Source organism: Topomyia yanbarensis, chromosome 1 (assembly GCF_030247195.1).
Source record: "Topomyia yanbarensis strain Yona2022 chromosome 1, ASM3024719v1, whole genome shotgun sequence".
NCBI classification, from domain to species: Eukaryota; Metazoa; Arthropoda; class Insecta; order Diptera; family Culicidae; genus Topomyia; species Topomyia yanbarensis.
Window position 1 is genome coordinate 214861268 of NC_080670.1, and position 26615 is coordinate 214887882.

Consider the following 26615-nt stretch of genomic DNA (forward strand, 5'->3'; position numbering starts at 1 on the left):
GAAAATACTGAAATTTTCAGCTTTTTTCTACACAATAAAGCTTATTAAACAATTTTTCCTAATAAGTTTGTGAAAATTATAAACTATTTGAAATTTTTAAATAGTTTAATTTTTTATTTAACCGTGATTTTTTAATAAATAGTGACCATCGCTTCACAACGTAGTGGCTCGCGGTGAGCACGATCTCTCGAATTGCTGAACTGAAAATTATGGAATAGAAATTAATTTTTAGTATTCTTTGCAGATTTAACTCGCCGCGCAGGTAGCTCTGAATTAGACCCGCTGGTGCCCTAAGACGATTTCGCTAGATTTTCGGAGCACTGTGAACCCAGTGCCTTAACGCAAGTGACGGAAGGCTATCGAAAAGTTTCGTGAAAATTAAAATTCCAGTAATGATGATGATTTCCCCAAACGGTTCGTTTTCGAGAGGTTTTTATTTGTTCTTTGGCATTAGGATTAGCGATAATAATTCAAATCAAGGATACTACTGGGAAGTCACCTTTAAAAATAGTCGATGTCGAAGTAAAATTTGGAACTATGCACGCATGCACTTCAGAGATAGCGTGATATCAGGAGCTGCGATTTCATTTCAACGCTTTTTTGTGAAAAGGGCGATACTCACAAATGTAAACATAAGGCTTTTTTCATACATGCGAATGATTAATAAATAACCCCTTTAGGAAAATTCAGTTTTCCCACCACAATTTAGATATTTCTAGAGAAAATTTGCAATAGGACGTAAGTAACAATGAGAGATTCTCTTTGGGGTCTTTCTCTTCTGTTCATTACTCAGCCCCTTCAACATTTACTATTCTACTCTTTGCATAATATTCTAGTAAAAACCGTCGGCTTTCGATATGTACTGTAAAATTAGTGCAAAGTGTTGTAGTGAGGTCGTAATAAACGAAAGAGAAAGTAAACAAAGAGAGGCTCTCAATGTTACTTACGTCCTATTGAAAATTTTCTCTAGATTTTATTAACAGAGCAATAACAATAATTCGATGGTATGTCTATTTTATGGGCCATTTTTTCGCTTTCCTATTGATTTGGTTTGAGATTTCTAGCACTGATATTGTCCTATGCTGATTTGAGCGATTCTCTGAGTCCTGCCACTATCCCATGTAGTATGTGTTATCAAAAACATCGCGAAGCATCAAGTTCTAAATGTTCTCAAACGATATAATATCCGAAGAGAGTGATAAGAGTTATAAGAAATGTCTCATCACACTGTTAGGTGGATTAAAAGCGTTTTTTAAAATATCTTTTCTATTGTTATTCCTACGGGTTTCATATATTCTACAAAGTTATTTCAATCGATAAAATACACAATTTTTATAAGCGCATAATATTTCTTATCTCGAGTATTTTCGAAGATATTTGACATTTTTTGAAAAACAATAGTTTTTTTTTCAAAACATTAATAACTCTACTACGGTAAATCGATTGCCTTGTACGCAGCGCACCTGGGTTCGAATGCCGACCCCGCACATAGGGTTAGAAATTTTTCATAGGAGATTTTTCTTACGCGAAGAGGCGAATGACCTTAAGGTTAAAACATCTATAATCGAAATAAAAAAATAACTGCTGGAGATAACGAGAGAAGTGATCTCTGGTGAATTTTATAGAGCTGATGTAGCATTTCTAATTGCAATTAGAGCTGGCTGCCCGTTCAAAAGTTATTGGTTTTAAAACTTTTACTAATTTATTTAAAAATTATCCAATAACTTCTAAGTCGCAAGAGATTGAGCAATGATATGTATCTTGTGGAAAGATATGTATCTTGATAAGGTGAACAACTTTCTTGAACATGCTGAAGCTTTATCTACGACACTCAAGAAGTTATGTTGAATAAAAGTTTTTAAGGGGTCATTCACAAACCACGGTTAATAACTTCGAGTGTACTATGAATAGAGATTTTTGGTTTTCAGTAAAGATGTTCGCCAAAACAAGTTCTTCGACATTTCTGAATGCTTTATTTTGTTTTTCCTATGGAAAAATTTGTAGCAAATATCTCACTTCAAGGGGGATTAATCTTGGATCATCATAAAACATCCCAGAAGATATAATTGCTGTACGTACGTTTTCTCGTGAAATTTTTTTCGAGCGTTTTTGGCGAAAATTTTTCGATAGTTTTTGATGAACATACCGGAACCACATTTATTCGAAACTGGGAAAAATAAATCGAACAGAGCTGTTTACAAACGCTCTCAAAAGCTTTTATACTCAACTACTGGGAGCGCTATCACTAAAATTAAGTGCCTCACTCTTATTGATCTAGCCTTTAGTTCTTCGTGATGTATCGAATGGATGGCGGAACTGAGTTAAAAGATTAAAATTCGCTCGATGTAAAGACCATGCAAGCAACTTAGTCCCGAGACGTAGTAGGTGTTAGCTCTAACGATTTTCCAATGGCCCATTACAGAACGACAAAGACCTAGTGGGTACACTCCGCGACTGTTTTCCTGTTGCAATCCCCACTTAGTTAGGATACTATTTAAAACAAAAAAATGAATCGTTCACACAATCTATCTGATAAAGCCAGCAATACACGTTTATAGAGTTCCTTTTACGTAGAAATGCCCGATTGGCAATCTAACGATAACATATTTCCCACAATAAATCACCCCCCAAAACAGCCGAATTGACTCCCGACAGGGCCCGTGTACCGATCTGCTATCAAGATCACTACGCATTCTTATAATTTATCACGTTATGCTCGAGCGAAAAAAATATAACAACTTGCCGTCGCTGGTATCAAAATATGACCCCCGAAACGTAGTCAACCCACTCGTCTATAAATCGCCAATCTATAGCTGATACATATTCATTTATTCAGTCCTTCATTCGGTCGGTCATTCATCCAAGCAACCATTCAAGCAAAAAGTAAAGGCAAGTGACAAGATAATAGCAACATCTGTATGTGTGTGTGTATATTTTTTCCATCAGAATTTAAGATAACCGAACAACCAAGGCGTACAAAGTTGAGACAAAAATAATCGATAGTATCGCTTCTTCACATCCAAGCCGCCCGTCACGGTCAGAAGTGGAAAAGTGCCTCTTCAGCGGTTAACGGCTGGTTAATTTCATTCCCCCCTATTCGCACGACACGACGGTTTTGAAACGATGGCGACGCGTGGTCGTTAGTTGCCAGCATTTCATCGGAATCTAGTTGGCCATTTGTTGAAGCTCGTCAAATCGATTGACAGTTCTAGCGAAGTAAAAAAAAACTTAATGTACAAATGTGAAGGCAGTTCTTATCAGTGCTCAACCGCACCACATCACAGCAATGGAGAAGCGACTAGTAGTGCCGCTTCTCCGCCCGGCAAGTGCTCTCTAGTCCGGTAATAGGAAGGAAGAAGCTGAAAGTGTGTAACGGGGTGGAAATGGTTCCGCAAGTGGATTGCCAGTGCTGTCAGTAGCAGGGTTGAATCGTGGTACGACTGAACGGTAACTATGTCACTAAATCAGTAAATTAGAATGAGCAGAAAAAAATAAGAAACAAGCGAACATAAAAGTAGGGGGTATGATCAGGAACATCAAACAAAACAAAAAAGAATGGAATAATAAAATAGTCTGAAAGCTTTCCGAAGCAGTTTAATGCAACAGAAATAAGCACAAAACATCGGGCACATCATAGGAGGCCGTCCGACCGCACTGACGTAGGAAGCAGCAGTACGCGGGGAAGGGAAAACTTTCAACCAAACAACAAAAAGACGTACAAAACATACGAGCTTCTTTCTGCGCCCAGAGTCTCGTCGGTCGGTCTCTTTAGCGCACCCATTAGTTGAATGTAAAGTGGCTTTCATTTTTATCTTTGTACACCATTTACACTCTCGTGTGTGCCAGCTAGAGTTGTTGCGGCGAAGAAGTGTCAAGTGTGAGGAGGGTGGGGGTTGGATTAAAGATAGATACGTCAGAACGTGGAAGGGCTTCTCATAAACAGTCACTCACAAGCACACCCACACACACACATGCTTTGAAAGGGTACCCTGCTGGGTTTGGTGTTTTTTTCGCTTCTCTCGTATTTCCTCTTGAGCATCATAGTAGGCACTTGTAGTGAAAGCCGGCCGATTGAAACCATTTTTGTTTTCAACTCAGCATTGGGAGAGAAAAAAAAATAGAGCTTTACCGACGGTGTCAATATTGTAGGTGTGGTTTCCGGGGCTGCGGATACTTCTGGGGGATGACAGTTTGGAAAAATACGATTGAACGGGGTGGAGATGAGTGGTTTAATTTTCAGGTGACAACCTGGAATGTTTTACGAATTTTAGAAAAATAGAAATTGTTGAGAAATGTTCAAAGATCTATTTTAAGATTGGTGAAAACTTCCATTAACTTGGAGTACTTTCTGAAGCTTCACCGAACTTTCCTGGGGTTCACTGAACTCTCCTTGTGTTTCGCCGAAATTCCCTGTAATTTACAGGATCATCCAAAATATGCCTACTTTTCCAGAAATTTACTAAACGTTCCTTAAATATTCATTAACATAATGTCACATACTGATGAGATGAAATAGATTGGATAGAGGCCATTCAATGTTATTTTGTAAATTAAAAGTCGAATTTATGAACTATGCCCATGCTTGTAAATCCACAATTTGATTTCTAAATTCTAGGGTTCCATTGAAGCTTCCATGGCACGACACAAATAAATAGCAGTGGCAGTAAAATTAAAATAAACGACCATCCAGTCCTTCTCCCCACACAATCCCAGATGATCCAAGCTGAGCAAACTTGCCCATCTCATCATAATCTGAAGATTTAATGAGACTTGTGGGACGGACAGAAATTTGACAAACCCGCCTCCCAATCCTCAGCATACACAAATCCACCCAAGTCTAGCTATAATTAATCTCCAAAGAATCGTCCCATAGCTTCACCAAGCAGTACAAGACCCCAAACCGCTCTCCGAATTTGCCCCTTACTCCCCCTCCAGTAGGTAGTGCTGCTAGTCGTATGTCACAAGAAGCTGACTCGCCTACTGCTGCTAATCACATTTGTCTTCATCTTCCGAGCAGTTTAGCAAACATCCCACGGTCGTCCTTGCAGTTCCGAAGTGGAGCCGCTTAAGTACTCAACCCGACTCAAGCACTCTTTCGGTCCAAGTAGCATCCTCTGCTGCCACCATCATCATCACCACCATCATCATCATCGTCCCCTGGACCATAATTTATTAAAATTCAATTGCATTCCGTCTCCGTCCGGTCCGGTGGTGGTGGTGAGCACACATACATGTGCTGGCTGACTGACTGCAGCTTTGAAGTGGTCACTCCAATTTGTCAATTTGTAGCACTTTTGTTCTTTTGCCCATGGCCGCGCACATTCTCGTTCGCCAAATCAAAGTTGGCTGTGCTTTGTGCTGTGTGACCACCAGGTGCGAATCGCTAGCGGGCTGACGTTGTGTTTGACCTGTGGGAGTGAAAGCTGCGTCGAACGTTGTGTGGGTTCCGATGGCAAGAAGATGGTCTTTCAATATTGATGGCTATTCAGCCTGACTCGGAGTCAGTTGCACAACGAAAGGATTCGGTCTGTTTGTGGTGTAATACAATATTGCATCCGAAAAGGCTGTCAGCTTGGTTGCCAAGGACGATTCATGGTTTGTTGATTTTTTTTTCCTAGACTACTAGATTACTTCTCGAGTGATAACCAGCTGTCACGGTTCATCCTAACCTAAAAACCAATTTTACTAACGACCGGATAAAGAAAACTTTGATTTTAATTTACTTCTAATGTTCACACCCATCAACCAGATCCCTATCACCATCAGGGCAAAGCCGGCAAAGGTCAGCATAAATTGATTCGAAATAGATTATCTTGCATTAATCAGTTTCTGGTGGGCGAAACTTTTTCCCACTTTCTTTCGACCCCCGGTCCCGATCCTGGTCGGGTCAATGAAGTGATCCCCGGAGCGGCAGCCAGCCAGCGTTCCAGGAAACCAGTACCCCCGATTGATTATATAATCAAGTTGGTTTTTGTTTCGCCCTTTTTTCGGGGTTGAAACATCGAAGAGGTGGAGCGAACGAAAACTGCCAGCGCGGATTTACACAGAAATTCGATTATCGAACACTTACTTACATTTTCCCCGGTACCGCCACTTCGGTTTTGACTCCAATCTGACTAAATCGATCTTGGAAGGCATCCACTTCCCATCGAGCCCTAATGCCCCTTTTATTTTTTCGCCCCTCTTCTAAACCACTCCAGCGCACATTCAACCCCCAGTAAGCAATTCATCACTCCAAACAAGCCCCCGTGCCGAGTTCAGTAACTCACTGCCGCCGATCAGGCGGGAAGATTGTGATGGGTAATCCTTACATCCTCTTGTCTAGCATCTTTTTTTGCAAAGGAAAGTTTTTGCCGGAAGACAAAAAGAAGTGTCTGAGATGGGTAGTAAATGATGGAAATTCTCATTTTCCAGCGAAATCCGTTTGTATATTTGCTTAGAGCTTGAAATCAATATTGGTTTTTGGGGTTGAAGAATTCAACAATTTGAATTTGTTTCCGAAAAAAAACAAAATTTGTTTCCGAGAAAAAACAAAAAAAAAGAGATTGAAAATAAAACATATCCAGCGTAAATATCGTAACAGTAAACTACAGTTAAAACTGTACGAAATTTTTCATCAGCTCATAGAGAGATACAATATCGTTAACGTATGGTTAAAACTGCAGCGGTTCAAGGTTGCTTCCTTGTGGATGATTGTGAAACTGGCCGTTATTCACGAGTTGTGGGTACAGATATGGTAGTTTGGGAGAATTTCGTCGACGGAATCAAGTTCGTGCATCTTCTTGGCAAAATGCTGCCGTTGTATGCGACGAACAAGATTAAGCAGAAAGTTATCAGTATCAAGGAATGTCAACGGACCGATAGCAATTGTCTGGTGATTCCGGCGGTGGTGACGAACCGTAGATTATGTGTCTAGTCTAGTCTAGTCTACACATACACAGCCAATGCACGTAGGGATTCTGGAAAATTGCAGGCGTTCACCTACAATTTTTCTTGTCAGTATTAATGTTTGCGGCACATATGGTACGGGACACAATCATTAAAGCGGCCAGGCCAACTGTGCAGCGTACAAAATGAAGATGGTCCAAAATTATGCGGAAATTAAATTATTCATTTAATGATGAATTCAACCAACGAATCATTTTGAACCCTGAATAAGGAAGAAACGTGGACAACCGTACCGACCGTTTCAATTTGATGCGGGTTTGATAAATCGTTGGAAGTGACTTGGCTAAGAGGGTTAATATCACTTCTTTGGTCCTAGGCTCCTGGGATGGGACAGAGGTATTTGGCTCTGTCCTGGCTAACAGGTCCAGGTTATAGTGCCTTTATTCGCTCTCTGAAATAATGATGGAGAAAATTGGCGAAAACGGTTAATGAGTATTAAACATAAAGCATAAATAAAAATCCAACAATGGATTTTTTTTCAATTTTTTAACACAATTGACGGGAGCGAAAAAATAACTCGTGTCAGACATCTATGGCTACTACGATCAAACTCGTTATATTTTTCATTAGTTGTCTTGGCGAACCGTCGAATAAGTGTGCCAATAAACAGCAGCTGAAGGACTGACATCTGGCGGTTTTTCACTTACAACCGGAAGGGCAATAGTTGACCTGAGTGTGGCTTGGCAACTACGATATACTACGCTCCGCTCCACCACAGAGCATTTGTGAGGAGTTCATCGAACTGCATTCCTCGTGAAGCAAGATTGGCGAGATTGTCTTCGGATGGGACATAATTTCAAACGATGTGAGAGGTTATCTCTTAGATTTTACCAATTATATTTCGATCAAATTATGGATATCCAGTCCCTAACGATAGAAGAATCTATCCACAGATACATGCAGGCGGCGATGTCCGTACTACCTTGAACATGTCGTTGAAGTCTGGACAGGATTTAAGCTGTGCATAGCTTGAGACATGGACTAGTTTGAGTCCCAAACAGAGCGACCTTGGGCTTGCAAATCAACAGCCGAGCTGTACAAGATCCATCGACAGGTATTGACCGTAGACAGATTCATACCCCATAGACAGACTCGGAAGTATCGTTGTACTCGCGATTCTCCAAACGTTCGTAACTCGTGGTGATCATGGAAACTCAAGAAAGTAGTACAAGAAATTGTGTTGAAACAGTTCGTCGATCCGCAGAGATTCGGAACAGATGGATCGGAAGAACAGGATGTAGGACATCGTTTAGCGTAGTACCGGACTTGGACTTTGAGCGACACAATGCAATCGAGGTTCACGATAGCATGCTGTGGAGAGAAATAGCTAATGCGGTTATATGTTTGCTTTATCGGGGTCCATCTCCCGCAATCGTTCCTATCTGACATACTCATGAATGGCATTATATCCGCCGTCTATCCTACGTGCACTGATTTCCGCTACTTGTGTGATTTTTTTCTCGGTAGAAAATCATTGTCTGCTTTGCCCTCAGCCGCTTGTTGAATATTCCGGCTGCCTTTTCCTTCGATTGTGTCGCTAGAGCAGCTTTGGTTTTCACTGTTGAATGTTTCATGCATTTTTGTGTTTCTGAGTGACTCTGGTATAGTTATCCTCTTTTTTGTTCATTTATTCCCTAGGTATGTCAGCTGTTCGTTTAAAGATACTGTGGAATGTTGTTTATATGGCAAATATTTTTCGCTATTATGTTTGCTTGTTTTTTGGGGCTGTGCTAACGTAAGTACTCGATTCACACTGGCTGTTTTATTAGAGTTGTAGTAGATGAATTTTCTTTAGTTGTTTTGGTGCAAGGTTTACCGTAGTGTGCCGTCTGGCTAAAGAACTGGCACGTGGGCTTCTGCTCAGGGTATGTGCACAGCTCTCCAAAGTCAGTAAAGTGGTTGGTTTAGCCACATTCTCATTTCACAAAAAACTGCTGATGTAATCTGTGCTAGTGGGTAGTGTTAAATGGTGTGGGCGAACTTCAGTCATACCGTTGTCCATATTTGACGCCATGTTACATGTTAATCTTCACCACGATACTTTTTGCCTTGGATAAACAATTCAACAATACTAGTAGGGGGGCTATTAAGACCGTGGGGTTAATTCGGATCACCTAGATTTCTCAGAAAATCATCAGACTTTGCGACATGTTCGGTGAAGCACCATTGCAAAACATTAATTTTGACAGATGAATCTCATTCTTCAGTTTTTTTTAGAAAGGAGATACAACGTGTTTCATTTGTTTGCTATTCTCAAAACAAAAATCATTATAAAGGTTAAACCGCGGTTAAAGTAACAACTAAAAGTGAAAATACAAACTGGTAAGTGTTTTGGAAAGCTTGATGCTCCTATTTTATGGAATGATTATTGTTTGGGTGAAAACACGGATATTTTCAACACTTTTGTGCGAAATGAGCGTACGGTAGCCGGACCGCCAATTCCATCAACCACCGTTCAGCGGCTTGCGTCGGGGCACACGATTGTCACACCACAGCAAAGAAAATATATGATGCACCAATTGACAACTGTGACTACTCAGACAGTTTTTTTATTTAAAACGATATGTTTTGCTTTTTGATCGGTTTCTTCAATAAAAAATTTCATAGTTTAACAAAATTCCCTTGTAAAAAAAATATTAAAATATTACGGCCTGAATTGCGCCTACATTGTAAAAGGACGGAAAGACGTAGAGTTGCAAATTGTCGCCATTCACTACCATGGAGTGGTGCAATTGAATGTGTATGGCTCCAAATGTAGTTGAGGTTTCAAACTAACAATTAGGTCCTTTAACCGACTTATTACTTCACATTTACCTACCTAAAAAGGCGATTTTTTTAGGTAGGTCTGAATAGCTCCGGGTTCTTTGTAATATTACGTGTATGATGTAGTTGTATGTGTGGCACTTCTTTAAGCAAAAGCTCCAATTTTATCTTCAGTAACTGTTCCACCAAGCGCACTGTAGGTCTGAGACGGGTCTGCGCAAAGTCAATCGCGATTGTGTTCTCCCATAGTAGGTGTACTTTATTTTGTGGTTTACTCATAGTAGAGGGTAACGGGATGTTGCTGTTTCTACGGTAAATACGCAGCCGATATTGAAGTAATCTTGGTGCACTTTAGAAAGTTTTGCGAAATTCATCTGAACTTCAGAAAATTTGAAAAAATCTACAAGGACGTTCAACTAGTGTAGGACAGTTAAGCAAACATCAAGAAAGATCAGCGAATTTTGAAATCAGGAAGCATTATCGAACTGTGCCGAAGTTCAATAAATTTCAACAATTTTTTATGAGTGTAAGTCGCACTCCAAAAACTTCAGGAAAACAGATATGTTTTGCGACTAACTACCTGGAAGTTTAGATTTGGAAAGTTATGTAAGCTTCTAAGGTCATCTGCAAACCTCTGTGATATTCTGCAGTCTTTGAGGAATTTCTACAAACTGCTGAACATTTCTCAAAACTTGAGAGAAGCACTGCCAACTGCTACGAGTTTTAGAGGAATTAGGTAAATTTGAGAAAAATTCTGCCATCTTCAGAAAAAATCTCCGAAGGTCAGGGAAGCTCTGATAACTACTGGGAAGTTTTGCGAGTCGTGGGAAGGCTTAGAAAATTGATGGACACTCCCAAAAATTTTATAGCGTTCTTCAATCACAATAAATTTCTCCAAAGTCAAGAAAGACCGAATAGATTGGCTCAGTCACTTTCTCACCACACCAAAAACCGTCGAAAATGGCAGGGAAAAAGTTTCTGCAAGTTTCATGTGACACGGATTCCACTTCTCCATATTTCGACCAGAATCTTTTAATATAATTCCTGCGCGGTGCCAAATTTTAGTCATATCGTTAAACGCTGTCATATTCGACGTCGTGTTGCATGTTGACGTTCATTACAAAACTTTATGCCTCCGCTAAACAATTGCACGCTATCAGTACAACATTACGTGCATGATGTAGTTGTACGCGTGACTCTTCTGCATGCATTTCTTTTCTGCCTACTTCGACTTGAATCTTTTAATCAAATCTGTGCAAGTACGCGGTGCTAAATCGTGCAAGAAAATTTCAGTCATATCGTTGTCCATATGCACGGGGATGTTAGTTTTATTCGACGTCGCGTTGCATACTAATCTTCACCACGAAGCTTTCTGCCTCGGTTAAACAATTGAACGTTATCAGTACAATATTACGTGTATGATGTAGTTGTATGTGTGACACTTCTGTAAGCAAAAGCTCCAGCTATTCAAGTTTTCAGATCAAGACTTGGATTACACGATCCTTGCGTTCGCCTACAATTTTTCTTATCATTATTAATGTTTGCGGCACATATGGTAGGTGACACAATCATTAAAGCGGCCAGGCCACCTGTGCAGCGTACAAAATGAAGATGGTTCAAAATTATGCGGCAATTAAATTATTCAGTTAATAATGGATTTAACCAACGAAACATTTTGAACCTTGAATAAGGAAGAAACGTGGACAATCGTACCGACGGTTTCAATTCGATGAGGGTTTGATAAATCGTTGGAAGTGACTTGGCTAAGAGGGTTAATATTACTTCTTTGGTCCTAGGCTCCTGGGATGGGATAGAGGTATTTGGCTCTGTCCTGGCTAACACGCCTAGGTTATAGCGCCTTTATTCGCTCTCTGAAATAATGATAGAGAAAATTGGCGAAAACGGTTAGTTAGTACTAAACATAAAGCATAAATAAAAATCCAACGAAAACGCTTCCATATAAATAATGGATTTTTTTTTCAATTTTTTAACACAATTGACGGGAGCTAAAAAATAGCTCGTGTCAGACATCTATGGCTACTACGATCTAACTCGTTATATTTTTCATTAGTTGTCTTGGCGAACCGTCGAATAAGTGTGCCGATAAACAGTAGCTGAAGGACTGACATCCCACGACCAGAAGGGCAATTCCTCGTGAAGCAAATTCGGTGAGATTGTCTTCGGATGGGGCATAATTTCAAACGATGTGAGAGGTTACTTATTCCGAACTGATGGATTCAAAAACGAAGATCGATCGTGACTAGATTATCCTGGATTGTGGGAACCGGATGTAGGACTTCGTTGAGCCTGGCACCGGACTTCGAGCGGCACGATGCATCGAATGATAATTTATATATCCGCTGTCTATCCTGGGTGCGCTGATTTCGGCTATGTGTGTGGATTTTTTTCTCGATGGAGAATCACTGTCAGCTTTGCCCTCTTCTGCTCCATCTGCCTTCTCCTTCGATCATGTGTCCGCACATGTCGTCGTCGCTAGAGCAGCTTTGGTTTTCACTGTTAAATGTGTAGTGCATTTTGTGGTTTCGAGTAACTCTAGTATACTCGTCTTCTTTTTCGTGTATTGTTTCCTTAACCCTCATAAAGGCAATGGGTCTCACAGGTCCGGCTAGTTACAGTTCTCTAGTTTCAGTGAACTTGTAATTTTAAATTCGAATACGAAGCGTTTTCGGGCTTTCGATTCTCGCACTGATAAATCTACAAAATAATCTACACGGGGATTTTGGTTTTAACGCTGTCATATTCGACGTCGTGTTGCATGTTAATCTTCACCACGAAGCTTTCTGCCTCGGCTATACAATTGAACGTTATCAGTACAATATTACGTGTATGATGTAGTTGTATGCAGGGCCGGCGGAACACTTTTTCCCGAGTTGGTAGTAACATTCGGAGTGATTTTTACCCGTAGTGATGAAAGGTCAGACATGGCGTGTGTAAGTGGAAATCAAAAATTCCGGATAATGGCTGGTGGCTATTTGGAAACACCCTTTGTTAACCCTTTCATGCCCAACTTTTTCTCGTGCATATAGGGTTCCAAAGTTACTTTTTCTTGAAAATATTGGGTTCAAGAAACAGGGAAAATCTTTTTCATACAGATAGGTGCTTCCCTTGCAGTGCTAGACGCTCAATTTTTACATTTCAACACTATACAATTTTCATAGAATTTTCACAGTAGTCCAATTGCGTGAAATACGTAGTCGAAGACAATCTACGTTGAGAGATTTTTCAATAATATTGCAAATTTTTTTCAATAATATTGCAAAATAACGAAGACGTACAAAAATTTCATTTTTCGTCGTCCATCGGTATCCAATCAGATTAATCGCAATAACTTCAGTTCTAGAGCTAATGCTGATAGTGCTTAAAAGAAAGCTAATAATAATTATTTAAAAACGTTGTTGTTCATAAACAACATGGGCATGGAGGGTTGAATGCGCTGTATGACCGACATATCAGCGAAAATGTGTTGATTACTGATGCTACAAATGTTCCACAGTTAAGTCCCAATTACTCCCAATTCTTCTAAATTTCGTTGCAATAATTTCTCGTTCCCTACGCTAAAACTTTCTTTTCGTGGGTACTAAAACCCGCATGATGTTGTTGACTAATGTCATGACTGACGATCGACATTCTCTCTGGCTCAACCAAGGTCGATTTCAATATTTCTCCGATGGCACAAATAATGCCCACATAAGTGTTTGTACATTGGGCCGGAGTCTCAAGGGTTGCAGGTTCGAATCTTGCCTCTGGAGGGATTTTTTCACATAATTGCTTTCGTTCAACTCACTATTTTGATCTGTTTTCCCCGTTGAATACCACCCTGGATGGTGTGCTTTCGAACCGAATATTAGCCATTTAACATCATCGATATATTGCGTGATCTAACGAATCAACACTCGGCCGAGTTTAAGGAAGTATCTTGTCTACGTACCCGCCTGAGAAGTAGAGATTGATGGTGTAGTCTCCAACAGGAGCCATAATTCCGAAGTATGGGGTAGTTTTCTTCTAGAACCCTTTGCATCAGTCGGTGAAAATACTGGTTTGCATGCAATGTGTTCAACAAAATCGAGGAGTATAAGAAAACAACTTATTTCATATCAGCCTCATTCCTCAGCTTTTCGACGGATTAGCTCTTCCAAACTTTTCTTTTCAGCAAGTCTCGTCTACCTGTCTACCTTCTTGTGCCGCGGGGCAGGCCGTCATTGTAAACAATCGGGTCATACAGCTACCCATTGTAGAAATAAGGCACGGTGGAAAATTCAGAGAGAATCATGAAAATTTTCCTACTATGAAGAGGCTCCGCATGAACTTTTGACATATCCCGCATATAAATTATGCGGATAAAATTGTGTATTCGATTCAACTTTCGGTCGGAATACGTGGAACTAAGAATCCTTTTTCGGCGACAACAGCATTCCATATAGACATTCAAACAATAGACGTTTTGCATTGAAAAAATACAATTATATTATAATATATAATCGTAATGATTGTTTCTTAAATACACAAATTTATCTGACAGCAAAGATGCTCGCGCTAAGCTTTGTAGCGCGTTTATCACCCCAACGTTCATCAGATGGTGACAGCTATGCATCGCATGTTTATGTTAACTTTTCTGGCTCCGCTAAACAATTGCACGCTATCAGTACAACATTACGTGCATGATGTAGTTGTACGCGTGACTCTTCTGTAAGCACAAGCTCTAATTTTACCGATTTTTTGCGATTGTAAGGAGCACCCTAAAAACTTCTGGCAAGCAGAGATATTCTGCCATCCAATCTACTGCAAAATTATTTAGACTTTTAGGGACATCTGCAAGCCTCGGCGATGTTTTATAATCTTTAAGGAATTTCTACAAACTGCTGGAAATTTCTGAAAATTTGAGGAGCATTACGTAACTATTGAGAATGCCAGGGAAAAAGTTTCTCCAAGTGTCAGTTGAAACACATTCCTCTTCTGTCTATTTTGACTTGAATTTTTTAATCAAATCTGTGCGCAGTACTAAATCGTGTAAGAGAATTTCAGTCATATCGTTGTCCATATACACGGGATTGTTGGTTTTAACACTGTTTTATTCGACATCGTGTTGCATACTAATCTTCACCACAAAGCTTTCTTCCTCGTTTAAACAATTGAACGTTATCAGTACAACATTGCGTGTATGATGTAGTTGTATGCGTGACACTTCTGTAAGAAAAAGCTCCAATTTCACGCTCATAAACTGTTCCACCTCGTGCACTATAGGCCTGAGATGGGTCTGCGTGAAGAAGTTAATCGTGATTGTGTTCTCCAGTAATCGGTGCGAAATTTATTTTGTGGTTTGTGGTTGCGGTGTTTTTTAGTACTCAAGGGATTTCTACGAATCACTGGACATTTCGGAATGCTTGAGGGAAGCACTGCGTACTGCGAACAAGTTTTAGAGAAATTATACAAATTTGAGAAAAAATCTGCGATCTCCAGGAAAAATTCTTCGAAGTTCAGAGAAGTTATGCGAATTGCAGGGAAGCTTTGCGTTGGAATTTGTCATGGGAAGGTTCAGAAAACTGAAGAACTTTCCCCAAAAAATATAGAGCTTTCGTACAGTACGCAGATCTTCCTGAGATTCGAAGCCTTTCTTATCTTCAGGTTACAGAGTTTACCCAAACTTCCCTCATGCTCACAAAACCTTCCTCAATCTTGTAGAATATCTTTCCAAAAGTTGTCAGAATTTCGTTGAAATTCAAGAATTTGAAATTTTACAGAATATTTCTCAAATTTTCAAAATTTTCCTGGATTTTATCAGTTCACAGATTTTCCCCAACGTTCGACAATTACGTTCCTGAAGTTCACAGATTTCAGAGGCAGTTCGTAGATCTACCTGAAGTTTTGTGGAACTTCTCTAATGGTGTGTAACTTGTGTGAAATTCTATTAAATATTATTTCTCCGAATTTTACAGAGCTTCCCTGAATTTACAACAAAAACATAATCTAGGATTCTTGATTTCAGAATCATAGACCATTGAGAACAAGTATTAAGGATTCTAGAGTCTGAGGACCTTGCGTGACAGGATCAAGAAGCCTTGAGTTCCAGGGTTGATAGCGTTACAAAGATTCCCAAGTTCCAAGGTCAAGATACTTTGAGTTCGCAGATCGAGAATCCTTAAGTTCTAGGATCAAGGATTTTTGAGCTCCATGACCAGATTCAAGGATCCTTGAATTCCATGATCAAGAACTTTCGAAGTTCTAGAAGCAAGGATTTTAAAGTACTAAAATCAAGGATCCGTGAGAATTAATGATCTTTGAGTTTCAGGCTCAGTGATCCTCGAGTCCAGGATTTTTAAGTTGCTAGGTCTAGGAAATTGTATTCCAGAATCAAGAATCTTCATATTTTTGGAGCCAGGAGTGACTAAGGGTTCTCGAGTTTCAGGATCAAACCATCTAGTGTTTAAAAATCAAGAAACCATGTGTGACAGGATCTGTGAGATTCAGAATTGATAGATCCTTGAATTACAAGATCAAGGATCTCAAAGCTGAGCTGAAAGGATAATGAAACTTTGAGTTCCTAGATCGAACATTTTTGAGTTCCATCATCAAGGATCCTTGAGTTCTATTATCAAGAATCCTCGAGTTCCAGAATCAAAAAATTTTTAAGCACTAAGATCAACGATACTTGATCTATAGGATAAATGATCATTGAGTTCAAAGATCAGAGATCTTTTCGATCTAGGATCCAAAATCATTGAATTTCAGGATCAGAGTGGCGCTAGTTCCAGAACCAACGATCCTTGAGAACTAGGATCAAGGATTTTTTAATTCCTGAATTCCTTAATTCCATGATCAAGGCTTCACGATTTCCAGGATCAAAGATCGTTTTTTTCCAGTATCAAAAATCCTTTGATTTCTGGATCAAAGTCCCTTGAATTCCAGGATCAAAGATGCTTGAGGTACAGGTTCAAGGATCTGCGAGTTTCAGAATCAAGGAAAGTTAGAAAGCATTAAGTTCCAGGATTGATTGATCCTTGAGTTACAAGATGAACGATTCCATTCCAGAGCTTGAGAATTCCTGAGTTTCAAGAACAAAGATCATTGAGTAACAAGATAAACGATCCATTAGTTCCAGAATCTAGGATTTTTAAGTTTCTTGATCGAGGGTCCTTGAGTTGACTTCAATGATCCTCGAATTTCATGAGCAAAATTTTTTAGTTACTACAATCAATGAGGAGTTTGAGTGCAAAGATCACAGATCTTTGAATTCTAGGATCGAAGATCCTTGAAGTTCAGGATCAGAGTGAACAAGGTTTTGTGAGCTTCAGGATCCTTCAATTCCATGATAAAGGATCCTCAAGTTTCGGGATCTTTGAGCTTCATAATCGTCGATTTTAAGATTCAAGGTTAACGATCGTTGAGTTTCTGGATCAACGCTTTTTGAATTACAGAACCAAGGAAATTCAAGTTTCCAGATCAAGACTCCTTGGATTACACGATCCTTGGGTCAGGAATCTTTTAATTGTGGAATAAGCGATCCTTGAGTTCCAGGATCAGATATGCTTGGATTTAAAGATTTTCACGATTAGAGATCACGGATCTTTGGGTGCCAGGATCATCTTTTACGAAGTGATTTTCTATTTTTGGAACGAAAAGGTGTCTTTTCGACCTTGCTCTCGTTCATACCTGCCCAGTTCGAATTGGATTCTATTTTTTTTTTTGGTTTTTATGATTAATTTATTTGACACGGTTCAATTCGTGAGCTTAACAGAGCCGCGTATCTTTTAAATATTGACAACAAATAATACAAATCCTCTATAATGTGCTTCCATCGAATTGTTCGCGATTTCTCAGTGCATGTGGAGATTATTTTTTGGTTCTTTTTTGGTATTCTAGCGCATGGTTTTCCGTAGTATGCAGATTGTCAGATTGCATTACCGACAAATCGGAGCCTGATTGTCATAAGTACACAGCGTGATCTGAGCACAGGTAGAACCAGATCGCAGGGTCACGAAGAAAAAAAAGCGAACAGCGTTGTTAAGACTTGGGAAGAAGTTCTTCTAAGAACTTTTCCGACATGAATGACATGAATTTACGAATAGTGCTATCGAGTGTATGCGGAGTTAGATCATGTTGTCATACCTCGATTGCGTTATCTTAATTATATACGAGGATCTTGACCCAAACATTGTCACACTCAACATAGTGACGCATGTTGTTAACGGAAATAAATTTTACGGCTAATAGTACATCATGACGTACATGGTGAAACTGAATAGAAATAACATCAATTTGCTTGAGACACATTTTTTCTTTCTGCCAACATTTCACTTCTGGTTTGGCTGATCTAACTTTAGAATCACAAAAATCCACTACTGTAGCACAAACACGTCGATAAAGGATCCCCTCAGGTGAAGGTCATCTTGATCGATACAATCCTCCCTGTCGGAAAGAGAGTAGCGGTACTTGACTTCTGTAGCTCAGAAATGAGATTTGAATTTCTATGCCACTGTGCTCATGTATCTAAAGCGGCGAATGGTTAACAGTATATTTCTTTCGGTTCGCTATTTGTGATCATTGATGGGGCAGGCATCACCAGGAAGCCACTTGGAGGCACATCTTTGCACATGCTTCATCAATCACGATGCTTTTCTTTTTAAATCGATCACACGAGTTCAGATCGTATTTAATTTCGATTAATGGCCTTTTCTTTCACGCTAGGAAGCTTTTTCTAGCGTTGTATTATTGGAATCCTTCAAAATGAAAATATTAATTTAGTTTAAGTGAAGCGGCAATCTTTCTGGATTTTTTTCTGTGATCTTGTAGATGCTTGTCTATAATTTTTCCTTGTGATTCTTTAACCATAAAATAAAAATTGTGGATTATTATTCTTCCAATCATGAAGGCTGCGATAGATAAACGGATATTGGAAAAAGGTTCCTACAATTTTGAATCAAAATCCATGAAAATGTTTCTTTTCCGATAATCAGATAATCCAAAATCGAACCGTAAATTTTGTCGCTAACTAACTCGAACGTACCGTAGAGCCTAACAGTACTTCATCCTTTATGGTTCCTGCAGGAACCTGTTTTCGGCCTAACCATTTTCGGTGCGGATGTGCTTATCTCCCTGCAGCACATAGCACCAGCCTTCGGTCCTGGTGTTTGTGACTGCGAGCACGGTAGTGTCCCCAAAAAAAACACGTGACTAACCAAAGCCCTCTCCATTATCACCCCGGATCACCATAAAATCCAGTTAAACGGTAGAAAAAGAAGGCATCCAAGCGACATCCAAACGGGTTCGTTTTTTGATGTGACGGTACATTTTTTTTCACAAACTACATTCCACTCAATTGATTGACCGACTAAAATGTGTGACGAAGCGATGCTTTTTCAATCTACTGTCCAAACGATTGAACGCCGATGAACCCTACTGTTCCAGTCCGAGTCGAACCCTTTGACATATTTTTCACTTTCATGTTTTATTGTTGCGGTACTGAAGCTGTGCGTTAACATACCGGCCCCCGTTTTCTACACCGACCGACATGTTTTCATTAGTCACATGCGGCCTATTTCAACCGGACAGATCAGGCCCAACGGACAGTCGCTCCTTTCTGCCCGTTGACGGCGACGATGATCACTATCACACAGTAATAATTACACTCCATATCAAAGCACTTCTGCGTCGTCGTCGTCGTCGGTCCAGTCAGTATCCGTCCTTTTTGCAACTAATGAGCTTGAGGAACGAACAATCAGTACGCTGACATCCTGTCGTGTCAATCGGCTCCGGCCACAAATCGAAGCAGGAGGGAGGTCAGCTTAACCGGCAGCCTAGCCCGTCGTCGTGATGTGAGTGTACATACGTGTATTTATCAGCTTTTGCGTTAGATTAAAACGATAAGCCTATGGCAAACAGATGGCCGGTGCTGGTGGTTCTCTCAATTGCCTCTCGATATCCGTTCGACGACTCCTACTGTGAATAGGCTTTCTATTGGCAGGCGGATAGAACGGACACATACACCCACACGGTAAGGCCGGGTAAGGCAAACATGTAAATATATTTTACATGGCTACACAATTGCTCTGGGATTTTGGGTGGGACCCGCGGGGTAGTCTTTGGATTAGTAACATGTGTGCGTTTGTGTATCACTTTGTCCGTTCGGTGGCAGTCAAATGGTTGTCTGGGTTCCGTTCAAGTGCCGTCCGGCACTGCAGTTGGCTTAAGCATCCGGACAAAGTGGTTCGTGAGTGAATGGGCAAAAGTTTATCCGTTGTTGTAATGGACTGTGTGGTTTGTGATTGTGAATTTCTCTGATGGGAACCTCTCAGTGCTAATCTGGTTGTAAATGGTCAAGCATCGTTTATATTTGTATTCCGCACTTCAATAGTCTAATTTTTTTTTTTTTTTCTCTCTCTATTTTCAGTGGTTCAGGGTGGTTACCACGAAAAGCGTCTACTGCACCATCTGCTGGATAGTTACAATGTACTGGAGCGGCCGGTGGTTAATGAGTCCGATCCACTGCAGCTCAGCTTCGGTTTGACGCTGATGCAGATTATCGATGTGGTGAGTTTTTTTTTGGATAAAAAATCCAAATTCATTATCCAACTGTGAAATCAGTATTATCAGTATCAGGGTTATTTTTGTCCTGGTCTGGGTACGACCAACTCCATTGTTTGCTATTATTGTCCTTATACTCAGACTACTCTAGTTACTTGTGAACATCAGGTCCCAATATGTTTTTATTCTACCACCATGCTTTGTTGGAAAGCAGCTCTTGAAAAAATCCACTTCCGCATGGGAAATAACTAACATAATTTTTTCCTTACGAAAATCACGAACTATATCACTTTCACTTTGTGAATTCTGTTGTAGTTTTTCGCCCTAACAAAAACTTAAATAAAAATGCCAAACACGGCAGCGCATAAAGATTGATTGTTTGTACATCTGAAACTAAAGCTTTTCAGCATTGCCCAGCTGGATCTCGGATAAAAGAAACACATTATCTTATTTACGCCTGACGTTTCGATAGGTTATGAGATCTTCTTTTGGGATTAAGATACATTTACAAATTAGTACAGCAAGGGAAAAAAATAAAACGCAGACTATGAGAGGCACAAACATCCGATCAATATGGGGATTGTGCCATTTCAGCCAGACGCTACTGATGTTCATTTTTCAAGAAAGCAGTGTCGTTTGAAAAAAAATTTTCTTTACATTTAAGAGGGGTAATACAATATACCGGTAACAAGCGAAACACTTTTGCTTCGGAAGGTTTCATTAAGTGCCAGGTTATGTCGTTGGTTCCAGTCAACTGCGACTAATTAGTTGAATGGCGAGTTATCTTTGCCTTGATGCCTATAACGTCAGTATAATTAATCTTTTTTTGTGGGCATGAATCTCAAATTGAAGGTTTATTGTCATTGTTTGTCATATGTTGCATGACAAAGATTGGACACGGATGGAACGTGTGTGAACGAAAGATATAAAATTTGAAAGACGAACTTGACATGTATAGTGGAACGATTCTGTTAAAGAACTAGAACACAAATTTCCGTTCGATCATGTCTAATATGAGCCAGCTCAGCTCTAGTTTACGGCCTGATTTTCATAACCGATTCACTCTAGAATACCTACCCGTCTTTCAATTATCATATTGTTGGTTTCTGTTAGTCACTAAACTATCGAAAATAGTCAACAACATCGATGCAGTTTCAATGAGTTATCAGAGGGTAATAAACAAAAACAGCTGTTTCTCGGCAGCCAGCTGCCAAGAGACAATAACTATCAAATTTTTAAAAAGTGTAACTTATGGGTCATGTATTATATCGATAAAGGATAATGGAACAAATGAATAAGATGGAATTAATTTTGTGAGCAGACTTCCCATGAACATTGACAATTTCAACCTCAAACATGCTTCATCTCGATGTACAGGTTCGCCTCGAACATCGAACCCAAGCGAACGGTATACAAACAAAGTTCAAACATCCGTGTACATAACACCGGGTGTATACACGAGAACGATTTGCGCAAGGCAAAAATTATCAACGTTAGCGATGATGAGAGTGAGAAAGAGAAAACTAGCTCCTCGAACCGACGTGTACACACACCGTGTACGTACATGGGGTTCGGTTGTACATGCGAACATATGCACGTAGTTAGGTACGATTTATCATATCCCTTTCAAACGAAAACGGTTGGTACGGTTGTCCTCGTTTCTTCCTCCTTTAAGATTCGATATGATTCGTTAATCAAATTATGTATTAATTGAATTATTTAATTGTCGTTTAATTTTGAAAGATCTTTAAACCCAACCCTGCACAGTAGGCCTGGCCGTTTTAATATTTGCGATATATGTAAATATATTAATATTGACAAGGAAAACACTAGAATAACTGTAGTGTTTTCCAGGATGTTTTTCAATACTGACTGTGTAAGGGTTAGAATAGAAATAGAATTTTTTTTACAAATCAATACTGTTGATACCAATTTTTCAATGCAGTTTGTTAAAATGCACTAAATTTAGTCCAACTTGAATTAAATTTTTTGCTAACATTGGTTTAAAAACACGTTATAGTCTTTGTACTAAAATTTGTTAATTTAGTACACACATTTGTAAATTTTGTGCTAAAATACTTCACCCTAAACTAAACTGAATCCGTAAAACTTCTGGAGCGAAATTTTGTAAAGATTAGAAAGATTATTATATTTGTGATTAAATTTGTATTAAAACTTGTTCTAATTCCTGTGCTAAAATTTGTTAAAAAATATTGCGAATTTTGCACCAAAAATTTAACAAAAATTGTTAATGTAACACTAAAATAAATTCGTAAATCTTGGTAGATTTTTCGATGTAATTTGTTAAAATGTATTTTATTTAGTACAACTTGTTAATACAAGTTGTACTAAGTTAGTACATTTTAACAAATTACATCGAAAAATCTACCAAGATTTTCGAATTTATTATAATCAATTTAATATTTATGTGAAATCTTATTAGAAAATTTGGTATTCAATTCACATTTGCAAAAAAGTTTAGAAATTTAGTACAAAAATTTGTGAATATTACACTAGATTGTTTTTTTAACCCATATTAAATCCGTAACATTTATGGAACTGAAATTTGTGTGTAGTTTGTAAATTTGTCATACTTGTACCTAAGTTAAGTTAGTAAGTTAGTGCTAAAATTTGTTCTAATATTTGCACTAAAATATGCAAATTTAGCTCAAAAATGTTTTTTTCAACTGAGCTGCTTTTTTGTGAAAAACTACAGTAAAACATACTTATAAAGAAAAAAACAAACAAAAAACAAATCTCGTCAGCCGGCTGCCCAGAGGCTACAACCAATGAAAAACTGGTTGCACAGTTGGTGTAGAAAGCCAACTATAAAGCAGAAATCATCACGGTTGAACAACAAATAGACCTAAAATTTGGTACTAAAGTTTTTTTATTCGTTCACAAAATTCTAAGCATTGCCGCGAATTAAATTAAGGATTAGTGGAATTTGTGCTAAATTCAGAACAAATTGAAATTTTACAGTCGTGCTAGAGTTGATATTAAAATTTGTCTAATCCTTGCCTTATGTTTGTAAATTTGGTGCTACGTTTTGTAAATATTGCACTAAAATTTATACTTAAAGCGTTAGTTCGGTATAGTCGTTGTAGTGTTTATAAATATTGCACATTACTTATTAAATTTTGTTCTAATATTTATTCTAAAATTAGCAATATTGTGTTAAATTAAATTCGTAAAACTTGTACTAAAATGCATAGAAATCATAAAATTTGTGGTACGTGTACTAAATTGAATTAATTTTTTTTAAATATTTGTACTAAAATTGTAAGTTAAAAATTTGTAGACAAGTTTTGCACTATAATTTTTAAAATCTGTACGATTAAATGTACTAAATTTAGTTAAAATTTTAACCATAATATGTGAATTTTACTACAATTTGCAGAACAGTTTGGCAATTTGTACTAAACTTTGTGAAATTCGTGCCTGAGCATTTCCTATTTTTAATGGGAACTCAAATTTTTGAAATTTGTTCTAATACTTATAGCCAAATGTATACTCAATGTTCAAACATTGTTCCTAAAATTTGTCAAATCTGTTAGTAATTTGCGCCGAATTTCGTAAACTTGTGCATGAAATAGTGTTAAAATTGTAAATATTTGTACTAAAATTCGCAGATTGCTCCAAAATAGTATTTTTTTATAATTGCTGTAGACGTCTGTTCTAAAATTAGTCGCACTAAAGTTGTTAATATTTCACGGAATTGAATTCGTGCAATTTGTGAAGATTATTTTTTGCTAAGCTTGATATTTACATTTGTTCTAATATTTATACTAAAGTTTGTAAATTTAGTGCCAACTTTTGTTAATGCTGCACTAAAATAAACATTAAAGTTGTTATTGCTTCACTAGATCGATTTCGTAAAACTTGTACTAAAATTTATAAACAATGCTGAAATTGACATTTAACATGTTTTTAATGTTAATCTAGTGCAACAAAATGTGCCAAATCAAATTCTTAAAACTTGTACACTGCGGAACTTTTACGCGGGGATGCGCACAGCACCATGAATCTGCGTTAGTTTAAAAATCAGCGCACGTTTTCTTTTCTCATTTATTAGGTAGAAAAATAGTTCCTACCGCTAGCATTGTTCACTTTGCAGGCTCTGACAGCCACCTTTTTGAACTTCAAAATGGCGTCAATCATCAATTTTCGTTATCTTCTGACCAGCCTCCTTTCCAGCGACATCCATATTGATGAAGGTTTTCAGTGTTTTGTGGCTACAGGAAACCGTCATCTCAGATTTTAAAATGTCGTTTATCATCAGTTTCCAAGGTAGTAGTTATGATTTGTTGGGCGTCCGGACGGTGTTAAATTAGTGAAATTTCACCACCCACTGTGGCTGTTTCATTTAACTACACACCCGAAAATTAAATTATATTGTTTGAACAGTGGATAAGTAACAAAGTGGTTTTGTTTGCTCACATTACGCATGTGTTTGTACTTTGCAAAATAATAGATAAAATAATCTCCATTTCATGCTACGCTAATTATGGTGCTTTGTAATAAAACTTAAGCTAGATTTTGTACTAAAAATTGGCAATAAAATTTCAAAGAAAATCTTTAAGCTGTTTGTAATAATTTAATTAAAGCTTTTCAATCTTTTTATATTTGATCTGAAGTTTGTAAAAAATGCACCAGAATTGGTTTAATTTATACTAAAAGTTGAACTATCCTGTACTAACGATTGTGTAATTTGTTTGGAAGTTTCTGAAATTTGTGAACTTGTGAAATTTGCACTAAAATCTGTAGTTTGCAGTACTAATTTTGTTATAGATTGTACTAAATTCTGTAAAAATGTAGAACAGACATTTGTAATTTATAAATTTTGCACCATTTTTTAAATCATGCTGTCATTTTAAAAATGCGCTTGTTTGTACTAAAACTTGAAACCTTAAATTGCTTCGAAAATAGGTGAAGTTTGTTATAAACTGTACTAAAATCTGTAAAAAGGGTGCTTAATTTTTTAAATTGTTATTTTTGCGAGACTTCAAACTTAGTTCTAAAATTGAACAAAATATTACTAAATTTGGAAATTTATTCCAAGATGTGTACGTTTGTTAAAAAAGGCGTTTTTTTACTAATCATGTGATTTATAAAATGTGCGCGTAAATTTTAAGAAATGTGCTAACTTTTGAAAAAAATGTAATGGACTTTGCTTTTACTTTGTCCTAAAATTTATAAAATTGGCATATATTGAATTTTTTTGTTCAAAAATTGCGTTAAATTTAGCTCAAAACTGATAAGTTTGGTAATGGAATTTGTAAAAGTTGAGAAGAAAATTTTAGTTTTGAACAAATGGTAGTTCTAGTGAAATTTGTACTAAACATTGTAAAACTGGTACCGAAATCTGTCAGACTTCAACACAAAATGGGAAATATGCACAACAGTCTGTATTTTTTTTAGAATTAGAACCGACATTAAACATTTGTTTTTAAATATATATTGGTCATTTCACGCGAAGTGATCAAAAAAAGATGCAAACTTGAAATCGACCTTCACGGATTTGAACAAAATTTGGAGGAATTGTTCATCTAGGGCCAACATATAAAAACCCAAATTTTTGTGTCAATTGAACCACCCCTCGGGTTATGGGAGCACCCCCGGTTTGGCAAATTGCCAAAACCCTTGATTTTCTTTTGATCATATCTCCGGTTCTATTTACTCTAGAATCAAACCACAAGATGGCTTTTGAAGAAAATTGTTCAAGGAATCTATAAAAAATATTATTTTTTGCCGACAATGTTGCCAACTATGCGATTTTTTCAGTTAAATATTAAAAGTTAATTTTTCTCTCAATACGTATATTTTAGTTTTGAAAATTTTTATACCATCGCGTTTGATACGTCAGGGTCCTACGCTTTGTTCCAGGTACGGAGTTTAATCGGGTGAGATGGACCAAGAACTTCTCTTATTTCAGATGGCGAATCCGTTCCGGTGCAAATATATGCAAACACAGTAAGTTCACAGAACCGAACAGGTGGGCGAAATAAAACAATTTTATTATAAATTTATCTAACACAGAGTAGCTTATAAACCAACCGCCTATGGCGGTGGTCGCGATTTGACTTAAACTATAGCTCAATACATCAACATAAAATCTTACATATAAAATATTCCAATACTGATGGCAACCCGGTTGATCACATTTGATTCTCTATCTCACTTTCCTTTATGGTTGCTCACTGCATGTGATAATCGATCGACGCAGAAAATAGAATACAACTAGAGGGAGCATCCAAAAATGTTGCTGTGCCGCAACAGCGTTCCTCAGACATTTTTACATAAAAAACACTTATCGTCCCAATATAATATGAGCGCATCCTGAGATATACCGTTTTGAAGGGAAA

At 38.0% G+C, this 26615-nt stretch overlaps 1 protein-coding gene across 1 annotated transcript in view; it reads left to right on the forward strand.

Annotated features, from left to right (window-relative positions):
• Positions 1-26615, forward strand: part of LOC131692291 (neuronal acetylcholine receptor subunit alpha-7-like) — a 257213-nt gene that overhangs the window by 48975 nt on the left and 181623 nt on the right. The window contains exon 3 of the mRNA XM_058979263.1: positions 20117-20256. Within this exon, the coding sequence (XP_058835246.1) occupies positions 20117-20256 (140 nt within the window). The remainder of the gene's footprint in view (positions 1-20116; positions 20257-26615) is intronic.